Here is a 16,242-nt window from a genome sequence, read left to right as displayed (position 1 = left end):
CATGTGCATCATTTTTTTTTTTTAAACGTTGTTTTATGCTGTCAGGATATTATAAGGGTATAAAGTTTAATTGCAATTTGTCATTTTTTCAAGAAATTTACAAATTCCGTTACTCTAGGCACCTATTTAGATTTAAATGGACTTTGAGGTGCCCTTATATTGGAAACTCACCAAAATTGAAACATTTTAAAAGCTGCATCCCTCAAATATTCAAAACCGCTCTCAGGAAACAAAAATTAAGGTGCTACACTGGAATTAATGCAAAGTGGAATGAAAAAAAAAATTCCCTCTAAATGTTGTTTTGATCCCAATTTGTTCACTTCTATAAGGCAGAGTTTCCCAACTCCAGTCCTCAAGGCCCACCAACAGTGCATGTTTTCAGGATTTCTTTAGCATTGCATGGGTGTTGGAATGATCACCTGTGCAGGTGATTAAATTATCACCTGTGCAATACTAAGGAAACCCTGAAAACATGCACTGTTGATGGGCCTTGAGGACTGGAGTTGGGGACCCCTGCTATAAGGGGTAGCACAAGAAAAGGGACCCCAGAATTGTTGCCCAGATTCTTCTGAGTGCATTCATACCCCACATGTGGTCATAAACCAAGGAAGCAGCACCATTTGATTTTTTTTAACACAATTTGATTGACATAGATTGTGGGCACCATGTCGCAGTTCCAGGCATCCTAAGGTGCCCAAAAAGCAGAAATCCCACACAAGTGATCCCATTTTGGATACTACATCCCTCAACGATTTTGTCCAATGGTATAATGAGGATTATTTTTTCTTTTGAATAAAGTGGTGAATAAGGGGTAAGTGTCTTGTTTTACTTCTCTATGTTTATGGGGATTTATCCTTTTTTGGACTATGATGGATTTCGTTGGGCTACAGCGGATTCCCTGGACTGCAGCATACCTGCATGTTTTTTTCTTAAATGGTAAACAAGGGAAATTTTCAGAGAGTGTTTATTGAATTAAATTATATTTTTGGATGTGCCTTTTTTGATTACTGGGTTAGTAAAGAAGGTGTCTGTTAGACACCTCTCCATTACTAACATGAGAGCTTGATGCCTGCTGTCACTACACATCTAATATCAACTGTATAAACCAGTAACTTGATTGCCAGAGTGCAATTGGGAAGAGCCGAGGTGAAGTACCAGAATTGGCACACCTAATTGTGATGTGCCACTTCTGGTTCAGTTGCAGGCTGGTATTTTTAAGCTGGGAAGTACCTAATTATCATGGACCTGCCCAGCCTCATAATATCAGCCTGCAGCTGTCTGCTTTACCTCTGCTGGTAATCAAAAATTACCCCGCCCCCCCGACCCCATGTGGTTTTTTCTTTTATTTATTTACTTGGTTGAGAGCTGTAACATTTATTATCTGTCTGTCTAACTATTATCTATCTATCTTTGCACATCTTTAACACATAAAAAGAAAAAACAATTTCAGTTTCATGTGTTGTTTTTTTTCCGGTGCCTCACATGGGCGACACACAGATGACACATACGTACACATGGATGATGCATGTTTGATCAACATACAGAAATCCAACCTAAATCCATGTACAAGAAAAACCTTTTTGGCAGTTCTTGTAGCCCTCTTTGACAAATAGAAACAATGAGCAATAACATCAAAAATTTACTATGTTTATCCCTAGGTCCATGACTTCATGCACACATGTGGTGACTTGGGCTTAAGAACAATTAAGAAAATCTCCTTTACTAGTAATACAAGATTCTCTTCCTTGGTAGTTAAACATAACTTAAAAATAGGAGTAGGTTGGCAACTTTTCCACATGATCACAGTAATCACATGTGTCAGCAAGAGGGGAGTGGGGTGCCATGGTCACCCAGATGTTTTACCGGAGGTAAAGTGTGAGAATCCTTGATGAACGGATTGCGAGCTTACATATTTTGGGCCAAAATATAAACTAATATCTCACTATTTGAGGTATGGCACATTTTATCCATTTTTGCAGGATGTGTGTGGACCTTTTGAATTCAGGTGGAAAATGGTGAGCCTGTCATGTGTTATGTACTCATATAGTGCTAACTGACCCGCCTGGACCTGGTGTTGTGCGTCATTTATAGGCCTTAATTCAGACACTGTGCGTCTCGTGTATCCGTGCGAGATGCACCTATATAGTGCTGTTTTGCCCGCCTGACCTGGGTTTCTGGCGTCATTTATAGGTTACAGTTCAGACACTGTGCATTTCACTCATTATATGATGGGCTCCCAGTGCAAGCCTTATTAGTGTGCATGTCTTATGCTAAGCAGCCGCCCCTCCCCTCTAGTGTGGAGGTTGAGTGGCTGTGACATCAGCATCTTGCACCTTGGCTGCAGCCATCTTTATGAGGAAGGCTCACCACATTCTGTGTGTGCACATATCATTTGTCTTGGCTCCTTTTTGGTGTTTTTTTTTATATAGTTCTTTGTGGTTTTTCTAACTAATTCAGTGTAGGGACTCGCAAGTGTGAGAATCCTTGATGAACGGATTGCGAGCTTACATATTTTGGGCCAAAATATGAACTAATATCTCACTATTTGAGGTATGGCACATTTTATCCATTTTTGCAGGATGTGTGTGGACCTTTTGAATTCAGGTGGAAAATGGTGATCCTGTCATGTGTTATGTACTCATATAGTGCTAACTGACCCGCCTGGACCTGGTGTTGTGCGTCATTTATAGGCCTTAATTCAGACACTGTGCGTCTCGTGTATCCGTGCGAGATGCACCTATATAGTGCTGTTTTGCCCGCCTGACCTGGGTTTCTGGCGTCATTTATAGGTTACAGTTCAGACACTGTGCATTTCACTCATTATATGATGGGCTCCCAGTGCAAGCCTTATTAGTGTGCATGTCTTATGCTAAGCAGCCGCCCCTCCCCTCTAGTGTGGAGGTTGAGTGGCTGTGACATCAGCATCTTGCAACTTGGCTGCAGCCATCTTTATGAGGAAGGCTCACCACATTCTGTGTGTGCACATATCATTTGTCTTGGCTCCTTTTTGGTGTTTTTTTTTATATAGTTCTTTGTGGTTTTTCTAACTAATTCAGTGTAGGGACTCGCAAGTGTAAGAATCCTTGATGAACGGATTGCGAGCTTACATATTTTGGGCCAAAATATAAACTAATATCTCACTATTTGAGGTATGGCACATTTTATCCATTTTTGCAGGATGTGTGTGGACCTTTTGAATTCAGGTGGAAAATGGTGAGCCTGTCATGTGTTATGTACTCATATAGTGCTAACTGACCCGCCTGGACCTGGTGTTGTGCGTCATTTATAGGCCTTAATTCAGACACTGTGCGTCTCGTGTATCCGTGCGAGATGCACCTATATAGTGCTGTTTTGCCCGCCTGACCTGGGTTTCTGGCGTCATTTATAGGTTACAGTTCAGACACTGTGCATTTCACTCATTATATGATGGGCTCCCAGTGCAAGCCTTATTAGTGTGCATGTCTTATGCTAAGCAGCCGCCCCTCCCCTCTAGTGTGGAGGTTGAGTGGCTGTGACATCAGCATCTTGCACCTTGGCTGCAGCCATCTTTATGAGGAAGGCTCACCACATTCTGTGTGTGCACATATCATTTGTCTTGGCTCCTTTTTGGTGTCTTTTTTTATATAGTTCTTTGTGGTTTTTCTAACTAATTCAGTGTAGGGACTCGCAAGTGTGAGAATCCTTGATGAACGGATTGCGAGCTTACATATTTTGGGCCAAAATATGAACTAATATCTCACTATTTGAGGTATGGCACATTTTATCCATTTTTGCAGGATGTGTGTGGACCTTTTGAATTCAGGTGGAAAATGGTGATCCCGTCATGTGTTATGTACTCATATAGTGCTAACTAACCCGCCTGGACCTGGTGTTGTGCGTCATTTATAGGCCTTAATTCAGACACTGTGCGTCTCGTGTATCCGTGCGAGATGCACCTATATAGTGCTGTTTTGCCCGCCTGACCTGGGTTTCTGGCGTCATTTATAGGTTACAGTTCAGACACTGTGCATTTCACTCATTATATGATGGGCTCCCAGTGCAAGCCTTATTAGTGTGCATGTCTTATGCTAAGCAGCCGCCCCTCCCCTCTAGTGTGGAGGTTGAGTGGCTGTGACATCAGCATCTTGCACCTTGGCTGCAGCCATCTTTATGAGGAAGGCTCACCACATTCTGTGTGTGCACATATCATTTGTCTTGGCTCCTTTTTGGTGTTTTTTTTTATATAGTTCTTTGTGGTTTTTCTAACTAATTCAGTGTAGGGACTCGCAAGTGTGAGAATCCTTGACGAACGGATTGCGAGCTTACATATTTTGGTCCAAAATATAAACTAATATCTCACTATTTGAGGTATGGCACATTTTATCCATTTTTGCAGGATGTGTGTGGACCTTTTGAATTCAGGTGGAAAATGGTGAGCCTGTCATGTGTTATGTACTCATATAGTGCTAACTGACCCGCCTGGACCTGGTGTTGTGCGTCATTTATAGGCCTTAATTCAGACACTGTGCGTCTCGTGTATCCGTGCGAGATGCACCTATATAGTGCTGTTTTGCCCGCCTGACCTGGGTTTCTGGCGTCATTTATAGGTTACAGTTCAGACACTGTGCATTTCACTCATTATATGATGGGCTCCCAGTGCAAGCCTTATTAGTGTGCATGTCTTATGCTAGTCAGCCGCCCCTCCCCTCTAGTGTGGAGGTTGAGTGGCTGTGACATCAGCATCTTGCACCTTGGCTGCAGCCATCTTTATGAGGAAGGCTCACCACATTCTGTGTGTGCACATATCATTTGTCTTGGCTCCTTTTTGGTGTTTTTTTTTATATAGTTCTTTGTGGTTTTTCTAACTAATTCAGTGTAGGGACTCGCAAGTGTAAGAATCCTTGATGAACGGATTGCGAGCTTACATATTTTGGGCCAAAATATAAACTAATATCTCACTATTTGAGGTATGGCACATTTTATCCATTTTTGCAGGATGTGTGTGGACCTTTTGAATTCAGGTGGAAAATGGTGAGCCTGTCATGTGTTATGTACTCATATAGTGCTAACTGACCCGCCTGGACCTGGTGTTGTGCATCATTTATAGGCCTTAATTCAGACACTGTGCGTCTCGTGTATCTGTGCGAGATGCACCTATATAGTGCTGTTTTGCTCGCTTGACCTGGGTTTCTGGCGTCATTTATAGGTTACAGTTCAGACACTGTGCATTTCACTCATTATATGATGGGCTCCCAGTGCAAGCCTTATTAGTGTGCATGTCTTATGCTAAGTAGCCGCCCCTCCCCTCTAGTGTGGAGGTTGAGTGGCTGTGACATCAGCATCTTGCACTTTGGCTACAGCCATCTTTATGAGGAAGGCTCACCACATTCTGTGTGTGCACATATCATTTGTCTTGGCTCCTTTTTGGTATTTTTTTTTATATAGTTCTTTGTGGTTTTTCTAACTAATTCAGTGTAGGGACTCGCAAGTGTGAGAATCCTTGATGAATGGATTGCGAGCTTACATATTTTGGGCCAAAATATAAACTAATATCTCACTATTTGAGGTATGGCACATTTTATCCATTTTTGCAGGATGTGTGTGGACCTTTTGAATTCAGGTGGAAAATGGTGAGCCTGTCATGTGTTATGTACTCATATAGTGCTAACTGACCCGCCTGGACCTGGTGTTGTGCGTCATTTATAGGCCTTAATTCAGACACTGTGCGTCTCATGTATCCGTGCGAGATGCACCTATATAGTGCTGTTTTGCCCGCCTGACCTGGGTTTCTGGCGTCATTTATAGGTTAGAGTTCAGACACTGTGCATTTCACTCATTATATGATGGGCTCCCAGTGCAAGCCTTATTAGTGTGCATGTCTTATGCTAAGCAGCCGCCCCTCCCCTCTAGTGTGGAGGTTGAGTGGCTGTGACATCAGCATCTTGCACCTTGGCTGCAGCCATCTTGATGAGGAAGGCTCACCACATTCTGTGTGTGCACATATCATTTGTCTTGGCTCCTTTTTGGTGTTTTTTTTTTTATATAGTTCTTTGTGGCATATCTTCAAGTTGTATGCTATAATATTTCACCAATAAACTTTTATAGCTCACCTCTTGGTACCTTTTTTATTCCTCAGTGTAATTACTGCTCCATAGTACAGAAAGCTAATTTGTGTCCATACAACCTCAGACCACACAACTCTACTATATGCATAAGGATTCACTTTGACTCCTCAAACTAGCTCTATAACTTTATTATAAATTAACTGGACAAGCAAATACATTTTTGTTAAACAATATTTATTGAACTATTCAAAATCTGTAGGTTTGCAAACTTTTTAATATACAGGTACCTTCAGCCATGATTGTGAAGGGAGATTGTATTAAAGCGGCCCTCTTGGCTTCCCCCTACCAAGGCTCATTAGTTTTAGTCTACAGTATGTATGACAGATGCTACATAATCATCTTTTTCTTACCGATGGTTTCGTAGTCTGCAGTTTATAATTGTACTGTCTTTAGAGTAATACAAATAAGCTTTCCATACACTGACTTCGTGCTGAGCCTATGGTGAGAGAAGATCAGGCCAGACCAATGATGAAATAGGAGTGTTGACTGAGACTTCCTGTAGGAACTGGAACTAAATTTTAGACAAATGTTTTCCAAATGATATGTAATATTTTCACACATATGTACTTATCGGGAACTAACATTTTTCTCAAATGGTTTTCCCACTAATTTGATTTATCATTTTTCCGGATCTGACAGGATTCTGTACTTTTTATTTTTACTGCTTTATCTTTATTAATTTGTGCATTATAACAATAGATTGCATTATGACAAATATTTCACACACAGAACCTGTTCATTAAACTACATGACAACTTCAATGGGTGTGTAACTGTTTTAGCCAATTAACGTTATTCTTTATGTAATGAAAGTTATAGAATTTTCCAGTACACTTTGTCTCACTACATCATGTTTTTCAAGACGTTTGTTTGCTGACATTCAATAGGGAATCTTGAAGGGTGACTCAGATTGTTTATACCTAATAAACCATTTACAGTTCTGGTTAAGGGCCTTTAACGTAAGACATGCTACAACATACAGTACATGTGTGGCTGTTGATCGATTTAGAAGTGTAAAGAATTTCAACTTTATCCAATAGATATATATGAGCTGATAAGTGCCCCACAGTTAAGGCCACGTCTCACTAAGCAACATCGCTAGCAACATCGCTGCTGAGGCACGACTTGCTAGCGATGTTGCTGTGTGTGACATCCAGCAACAACCTGGCCCCTGCTGTGAGGTTGCTGGTTGTTGCTGAATGTCCCGGACTATTTTTTAGTTGTTGCTGTCCCGCTGTGAAGCACACATTTCTGTGTGTGACAGCGACAGAGCAACAACTGAATGTGCAGGCAGCAGGAGCCGGCTTCTGCGGACGCTGGTAACCACGGTAAACATCGGGTAACCAAGAAGCCCTTACCTTGGTTACCCGATATTTACCTTCGTTACCAGCGTCCACCGCTCTCACGCTGTCAGTGCCGGCTCCCTGCTCCCTGCACACATAGCCAGACTACACATTGGGTAATTAACCCGATGTGTACTCTGGCTAGGAGTGCAGGGAGCCAGCGCTAAGCGGTGTGCGCTGGTAACCAAGGTAAATATCGGGTTGGTTACCCGATATTTATCTTAGTTACCAAGTGCAGCATCGCTTCCACGCGTCGCTGCTGGCTGGAGGCTGGTCACTGGTTGCTGGTGAGCTCTGCCTGTGTTACAGCTCACCAGCAACCCGTGTAGTGACGCTCCAGCGATCCCTGCCAGGTCAGGTTGCTGGTGGGATCGCTGGAGCGTCGCTTAGTGTGACGGTACCTTTAGTCCCAGACAGGACAGAGAACTCCATGTCTCCTCTCTGAGCCCCGCATGATGTTGCTGGTGGATGACTATGGGCAGGAACATGCGGCGCACATATACATTTATGGACAAAAAACAATGATTGGGCCGCTATCCTGCACAGTTCTGACTGCAAAATGAGAATCTTCAGCTATTTATACAGAAAATATTTAAAAAAAAAAAATGTTCTCAGTAATCTTTATTTGCTGAAACATTTTATGACAGTTCTCTACTACAATAACAGAATGCCATGTTGTTTGTTGTGTTAGACATAATTGTTTCTAAAACTCTGTTTTCTCTTAGTTAATCACGCTATTTGATATATTAAACCAGTGCTATAGGGTAAACTGGTTAACTTTGGTTAACATAACCATAAATATGCTTCACACCACTCCAAATATTTTCCTATGATGTTTCCTTTTTTAATCAGTGGACAAAAGGAACATCTTCTAAATTTAAGGTTTATTATAAAATTTGAATATGTGTGAGCTATTCAATATCACCCTCCCCATCATCACATGGCATGCCTTGAATTTCTTTCTCAGGCAAAAGCCCATATTCATTAAGAAATGCCTCCACATCACCAGCAAAGAATTCCTCACTTAAGTTTTCAGACACATTGATGAAATTACTAATAAGATCTCCTGACTTATAGACCAGTATGGTTGGGAGGATTTCTATAGAGAACCGTTCTCCAGCTCCTGTGTCAGCTGACTTAATTTTACAGAACTTTACTGTTGGATACTCCATTGCAAGGCAGGTCAGACAGTTGTTCAGTGCCTCACAAGCTTTGATCTCATCAGAAAATATATGGACTATTACTGTAGTGCCTTTTTTCTCTTTCTCTATTGCTTCTAAAAATTCATCCCCACTTTTCAGCTCATATAGGTAGCCATATTTAGGGCCAAAACTCAACCTCTGGTGCATGTCCTGCATGCATTGTTTGCGATACTTTTGTAGACAGTTTTCATCCTCTTTGTCATTAATTAGTTCATATTCTTGCATGCTCATCTGTGGATAGAAGTGAAGGACAATTAAATACAAGTAATAAGAACGTTTCAATGATCATTCTCAAAATGCTTATTAAAGTGAACCGTCAGTCAATCCATGCTGTCCAAACCATGGACATGAATCAGATCTTGGCTGCACAAATTCAGCCAGGCATGTTTTTCTTTGAAACATTCCAGCATTTCAGGGAAAACATAGTTTGAAGATCCATTAACCGACTATAGGCAGACAAGAGACTAGTCCACATCTACCCCTGGCCAGCTTCTCCCAGAACCGCTCTGCTTGATTGACAGGTGTCTTGTTATGTACACGAGAGTGACCTGTCAATCACCTGAAGCGGTGCTGAAAAAGCCATCTGGGATGGTGCTGATCTAGTATCATCTCTCCATATAGTTCATGGGTAGCTTTTCAAATTATGTTTTCTTTGAAACGCCAAAGCATTTTAGAGGAACACATACTTTGCTGAAATTGTGAAGCCAGGCTCTAATTCATGTCCATGGTTTGGGCAGCATGGATTGACTGACATGGTCCCTTTACTGCCTTTGCTTTATCAATAAAGCTTAGAAGTATTTGAGATACATGTTTTTCTCTCATCAAGTTCTATCCATGGTTTTTATACTCATACCTATAATGGTCTGTGGAGCTGACCACATGTTCATGTATTCTTGCCGAATGAGTTCTCTGCACAAAATCCCAGAGACATGACTGATTTTGATCCAAGTCTCAGATCAAATACCGTATTTTTCGGACAATAAGACGCACTTTTTTCCCCCCAAATGTTGGGAGAAAGTTGGGGGTGCGTCTTATGGTCTGCCTATAGGGCTGCGGCCGGGAATGAGGGTGCTACGGTGGAGCGGGCCATCGGGGGCACGAGCAGGCTGTAGCAGCCTGCCGTGACCACGTGGGCCCGCTCATTTCATATGTACGCCCATCCTCCCGCCCATCTCTCAGCGCTGAAGCCGTCAGTGACAGGTGGGCGGGGTGATGGGCAGGAGGTGGGCGCATAATTAACAGCCGGCCGTGATCACCCCTGGAAACTACAGCCTGGAGTGATCATGTGCGGCTGTATTCACTGCCCCCCGCGCATCATCATCAGCGCGGGAAGCAGTGAATAAGTACGGCATACTCATCGGACACTTCCGTGCAGCACCGCGATCTCCTCCAGTCTGCCGGTCAGCTGATCTGTGTAGAAAGCAGTGAGCACAGCGATGACGTCATCGCTGTGCGCCGCTAGTCATGCAGGTCAGCTGACCGGCAGACTGGAGGAGATTGCGTGCTGCACGGAAGTGACCGGTGATGGCTCCACACAGGTAAGCGGTGCTGCTGCCGCCACAGATAGGGGGAGGAGCGATGCTGCATGGAGCGAGGAAAGGTGAGTATAAACATTTATTGTTTTTTGTGTGATACAGTATACATGCCATATAGGAGCATGGGGTAATATAGCAGCACGGGGCCATATAGGAACATGGGGCTATATAGGAGCATGGGGTAATATAGGAGCATGGGGCAATATAGGAGCATGGGGCCATATAGGAGCATGGGGCCGTATAGGAGCACGGGGCCATATAGGAGCACGGGGCCATATAGGAGCACGGGGCCATATAGGAGCATGGGGTAATATAGCAGCACGGGGCCATATAGGAGCATGGGGTAATATAGGAGCATGGGGTAATATAGCAGGATGAGGGTATATTGCAGTATGGGGCCATATAGCAGGATGGCAGTATATAGCAGGATGAGGGCATATTCCAGGATGAGGGTATATAGCGGGATGGGGGTATATACCAGGATGGCAGTATATAGCAGGATGAGGGCATATAGCAGGATGAGGGCATATACCAGGATGGGGTACCTTAGCAGAGAATTTGGGGACATTACCCCCATAATAGTGTCAGCAGCAGATCCTCGCCCCATAACAGTGTGTCATGACCACATTTTTGGTGTGTCTTATAGTCCGAAAATACGGTACATCAGTTCAGATCCTTGTGCTATGCATTTTGCACAAACTCTTTTTTAAGAGAAGCTTGCAAAAAACCTCCATAGTTTATTTTTTTTTCATTTGAGAAAAACTGATGAAGCTCTTATCAAACTATGATGGGAAAAATTGCCTCACTGACCAAACTGATGAACCTCTGGAATAAAACCACTGATGAAAAATCACTGATGTTAGAATGAGGCCTAATACTCATTATATTTGAAATGGCATTGGAATGATTGTACATACTAAGGCAAGATTCACACAAAATCGTGTAGTCTTTTTTTTGTGTACAATACCAAATGCTGTGCCTAGTGATTGGTTGAGCGAATATATCTGGCAATTTCTGTTGGCACGGATCACTGAGGGTATAATTCCTATTATTCTAAACAGTCTGAGGCATTGAAATAATATTCCCTTGGCAATTTTTGTACACATCTAATTTAATCTGCTTCAAACTTACTTTTACTTTGTATAATTTGGTGTGTTTACTGTAGACATCTTGTGCAGTAGCTAATAGATCGGCTTCCCATATCTCCTCCTTGAGCAATCTGCTACATGAACATATACAGTGAACTTTTTTACATTTTTTTCATTTGACATCTACAAACTGTAATGTATTTTAATCCGATTTTATGTGATATCTAATATATAAAGCTGAATGTGTGTGTGTATGTGTGTGTGTGTATGTGTGTGTGTGTATGTGTGTGTGTATGTCCGGGATTGGCATCCGCACCGTCGCAGCTACAGCCACAAAATTTTGCACACTCACACGTATGGACCCCGAGAGCGTCATAGGCTATGTTTCGAGGGGAAATTTTAACCCCACGCTTTACAGTTATTCGCCAAAAAACCTGCCTCCATTAAAGCGAATGGAGCTAGGAGCCACAGTGCAGCCAGAACTTCAGAAGAATGCGCAGCCACGCCCTTATATGGAATGTTGGCGTGTCACAATGCAGGGAAAGAGACATACACAGACAGGGAAAGAGACAGACACAGACAGAGTAAGAAACAGACATAGACAGGGTAAGAGACAGACACAAAGAGACAGACTGACAGGGAAAGAGACAGACAGGGAAAGAGGGAAAGTGACAGACAGGGAAAGAGATTGAGACAGACGGAGAAAGAGATAGACAGGGAAAGAGACAGACAGGGAAAGAGACAGACAGACAAAGAGATAGAGAAAGACAGAGAGATACAGTGCCTACAAGTAGTATTCAACCCCCTGCAGATTTAGCAGGTTTACACATTCGGAATTAACTTGGCATTGTGACATTTGGACTGTACATCAGCCTGGAAGTGTGAAATGCACTGCAGCAAAAAAGAATGTTATTTCTTTTTTTATTTTTTTTTTAAATTGTGAACAGTTTATTCAGAGGGTCATTTATTATTCAACCCCTCAATCCACCAGAATTCTGTTTGGTTCCCCTAAAGTATTAAGAAGTATTTCAGGCACAAAGAACAATGAGCTTCACATGTTTGGATTAATTATCTCTTTTTCCAGCATTTTCTGACTAATTAAGACCCTCCCCAAACTTGTGAACAGCACTCATACTTGGTCAACATGGGAAAGACAAAGGAGCATTCCAAGGCCATCAGAGACAAGATCGTGGAGGGTCACAAGGCTGGCAAGGGGTACAAAACCCTTTCCAAGGAGTTGACCCTACCTGTCTCCACTGTTGGGAGCATCATCCGGAAGTGGAAGGCTTATGGAACTACTGTTAGCCTTCCACGGCCTGGACAGCCTTTGAAACTTTCCACCCGTGCCGAGGCCAGGCTTGTCCGAAGAGTCAAGGCTAACCCAAGGACAACAAGAAAGGAGCTCCGGGAAGATCTCATGGCAGTGGGGACATTGGTTTCAGTCAATACCATAAGTAACGTACTCCACCGCAATGGTCTCCGTTCCAGACGAGCCCGTAAGGTACCTTTACTTTCAAAGCGTCATGTCAAGGCTCGTCTACAGTTTGCTCATGATCACTTGGAGGACTCTGAGACAGACTGGTTCAAGGTTCTCTGGTCTGATGAGACCAAGATCGAGATCTTTGGTGCCAACCACACACGTGACGTTTGGAGACTGGATGGCACTGCATACAACCCCAAGAATACCATCCCTACAGTCAAGCATGGTGGTGGCAGCATCATGCTGTGGGGCTGTTTCTCAGCCAAGGGGCCTGGCCATCTGGTCCGCATCCATGGGAAGATGGATAGCACGGCCTACCTGGAGATTTTGGCCAAGAACCTCCGCTCCTCCATCAAGGATCTTAAGATGGGTCGTCATTTCATCTTCCAACAAGACAACGACCCAAAGCACACAGCCAAGAAAACCAAGGCCTGGTTCAAGAGGGAAAAAATCAAGGTGTTGCAGTGGCCTAGTCAGTCTCCTGACCTTAACCCAATTGAAAACTTGTGGAAGGAGCTCAAGATTAAAGTCCACATGAGACACCCAAAGAACCTAGATAACTTGGAGAAGATCTGCATGGAGGAGTGGGCCAAGATAACTCCAGAGACCTGTGCCGGCCTGATCAGGTCTTATAAAAGACGATTATTAGCTGTAATTGCAAACAAGGGTTATTCCACAAAATATTAAACCTAGGGGTTGAATAATAATTGACCCACACTTTTATGTTGAAAATTTATTAAAATTTAACTGAGTAACACAACTTGTTGGTTTGTAAGACTTATGCATCTGTTAATAAATCCTGCTCTTGTTTGAAGTTTGCAGGCTCTAACTTATTTGCATCTTATCAAACCTGCTATATCTGCAGGGGGTTGAATACTACTTGTAGGCACTGTATATACAGAGGGGGAGACAGACAGAGAATGGGAAAGAAACAGAGAGACAGTTACTATCCCGGGCAGCGCCGGGTGCTATGTGGTGAGGCGAAATTTTAACCCCGCGCGTTCCAATTTACCAATCAATTTTACCCCTATCTACATAATGGGGTAAAAGTGAAACGAAAAGTGTTGGGGGCAAATTGACAGCTGCCAGATGTGAAAAACGGGGACTTAAAGAATGAGAGCGATGGCGCCAAAGAGTATATACCGTACAGTTGCTAAGGTGGGACCCCGACATGGGATACTCACCACACTCGGGGATATGAACACACATACAAAATGCGCCACACACTACCACGTGCTTGAACACATATACCACCCTCAGCACACATCTCACCACACATACACCAACCTCACCACATAATCGCTCTAAAACACACACAAGTCTGGTATTATCCTTCACAAATAAAAATCTGATTAATAAGCAGCCAAACTACAAGAACAACAAATGTACCACATAGGAAATACGGCAGCTGTCAGTCACATGACCTGTCTATATGTGTATGTGTGAGCTAATATATACTGTCAGGGGGGAGGGCTTTCTGTTGCCGGGAGATTTATCAGGCTGCCAATAGCAAACAATCACAGCTTAGCGTCTATTTTTCTACAGTTAATTAATCTGAGCTCTGATTGGTTAATATAGGTAACAAAGGATAGGCAACAAAGGACATTCTCAGTATGTGTGAGGTCATAGGATGTTAAATCTGTGTGGAATATCTGTGGTGTTGAAATATATGTTGTGAAATGCTTCTATTAAATTAGTTTTTGCCTTTTAATAATTACATTTCTATCTATTTGTTTTGTGGTTTGTGTGCAGAATACATTTTTGTTAATAAATTCTATTTTGTTAACAGCAGTTATTAACCCGGGCGAAGCCGGGTAGTACAGCTAGTACTAACATAAAGTAGCAAGTATTTGTGTAGTGTAAAGCAAATGATACATGGTTTTCTAAATGTTTAAAAATTTTAATATTAAAATTTTGACATGCATTTGTATTTAGTTCCCCTTCAGTCAATACTTTGTACGACCACAATTCACTGCAGTTACTCTTGCAAGTTTTTTGGGGTATGTCTTTACCAACTTTGCACATCTAGAGGCTCCAATCCTTTTTAGCAAAATAGTTCTAGCTCAGTGAGATTGAATGGAGAACGTCTGTGAACAGCAACATTTTAAGGCTTGCTGCAGATTCTGAATAGGATTGAGGTCTGGACTGTGACTGGGTCATTCATACACATGAATATGCTTTGTGGTTATAGCAGTATGTTTAGGGCCATTGTCCTGCTGGAAGGTGAACCTATGCCCTAGTCTTAAGTTTTTGGCAGCCTCTAACAAGTTTTCCTCCAGGATTGCCCTTTATTTACCTTCATCTGTCTTTTCATCAACTCTGACCAGCTTCCCTGTCACTGCTGGAGAAATGCATCTCCACGGCTTGATTCTGTCATCACCATGTTTGACGTTGGGGTTGGAGTTTTCAGGGTTATTTGCAGTGTTAGGTTTCCACCATATATAGCATTTTACATTTAGCCCCAAAACTTTTACATTGGTCTCATCTGATTAGAACATTTTCTTTCACATGCCATGTACGGGATGCAGCTAGCATGTGTGTCAATGTTCAGTCCCCTTTAGAATCTGTGGCAAGATTTGAAAAATTGCTATTCACAGACTGCCCATCCAATCCCACTGAGCTAAAACTGGTTTGCATAAGAGAATGGGCACAAATTTAAGCCTCTAAAGGTGTAAGGCTGGTGAAGACATACAGTTGAAACCAGAAGTTTACATACACTAGTTAAAATGACTGACACATATGCATGATCTTCTCACTATCTGACATGAAATTAGAATAAACCTTTCTAATTTTAGGTCAATTAGGAAGCAACATTTTTTATATTTGCCAAATGCCAACATAATGAGAGAGAGAGACAATGTTTTAAGGCATTTTTATTACTTTCTGCAAAGTCAAAAGTTTACATACACTAAGAGTACTATGCTTTTAAACAATATGGACATCCCATATGATGATGTAATGTCTTTGGAAGGTTCTGATAGGTTTATTGGCAACATTTCAGTTAATCAGAGTCACACCTGTGGATGTATTTTAATGCACACCTGAAAATACTGTTTCATTATGTAGCATCATAAGAAAGTCAAAAGAAATTAGCCAAGATCTCAGGAAGAGAATTGTGGACTTGCACAAGTCTGGTTCATCCTATGTACAATTTCCAGGTACCTGAAGGTGCCTCCTATATCTGTATAAACAATTATATGCAAGTACAAACAAGATGGGAATGTCTAACCATTATACCACTTAGGAAGGAGATGGGTTCTGTGTACCAGAAATGAATGTGATTTGGTCAGAAATGTGCATATCAACCCAAGAACAAAAGTGAAAAGACCTTGTGAAGATGCTGGCAGAAGCTAGTATGATGGTGTCATTATCCACAGTGAAACGAGTACTGTATCAACATGGACTGAAAAGCAACTGTGCCAGGAATAAGCCATTACTCCAAAAGAAACAAAAAATGCAGATTAATGTTTTCAGATGCACACAGGAACAAA

The 16,242-nt window shown here is 42.2% G+C and overlaps 1 protein-coding gene across 1 annotated transcript in view; it reads right to left on the bottom strand.

Moving 5' to 3' along the window:
* Window positions 1–8,323: 8,323 nt before the first annotated feature.
* PDC (phosducin) overlaps window positions 8,324–16,242 on the bottom strand; it is a 243,959-nt gene continuing 236,040 nt past the window's right edge. Inside the window, exon 4 of the mRNA XM_075320934.1 lies at window positions 8,324–8,879. Within this exon, the coding sequence (XP_075177049.1) occupies window positions 8,358–8,879 (522 nt within the window). The 3' untranslated portion in view covers window positions 8,324–8,357. The remainder of the gene's footprint in view (window positions 8,880–16,242) is intronic.

This window comes from Anomaloglossus baeobatrachus, chromosome 8 (assembly GCF_048569485.1).
Source record: "Anomaloglossus baeobatrachus isolate aAnoBae1 chromosome 8, aAnoBae1.hap1, whole genome shotgun sequence".
NCBI lineage: Eukaryota > Metazoa > Chordata > Amphibia > Anura > Aromobatidae > Anomaloglossus > Anomaloglossus baeobatrachus.
This window is presented reverse-complemented; position numbering and strand designations above follow the sequence as displayed.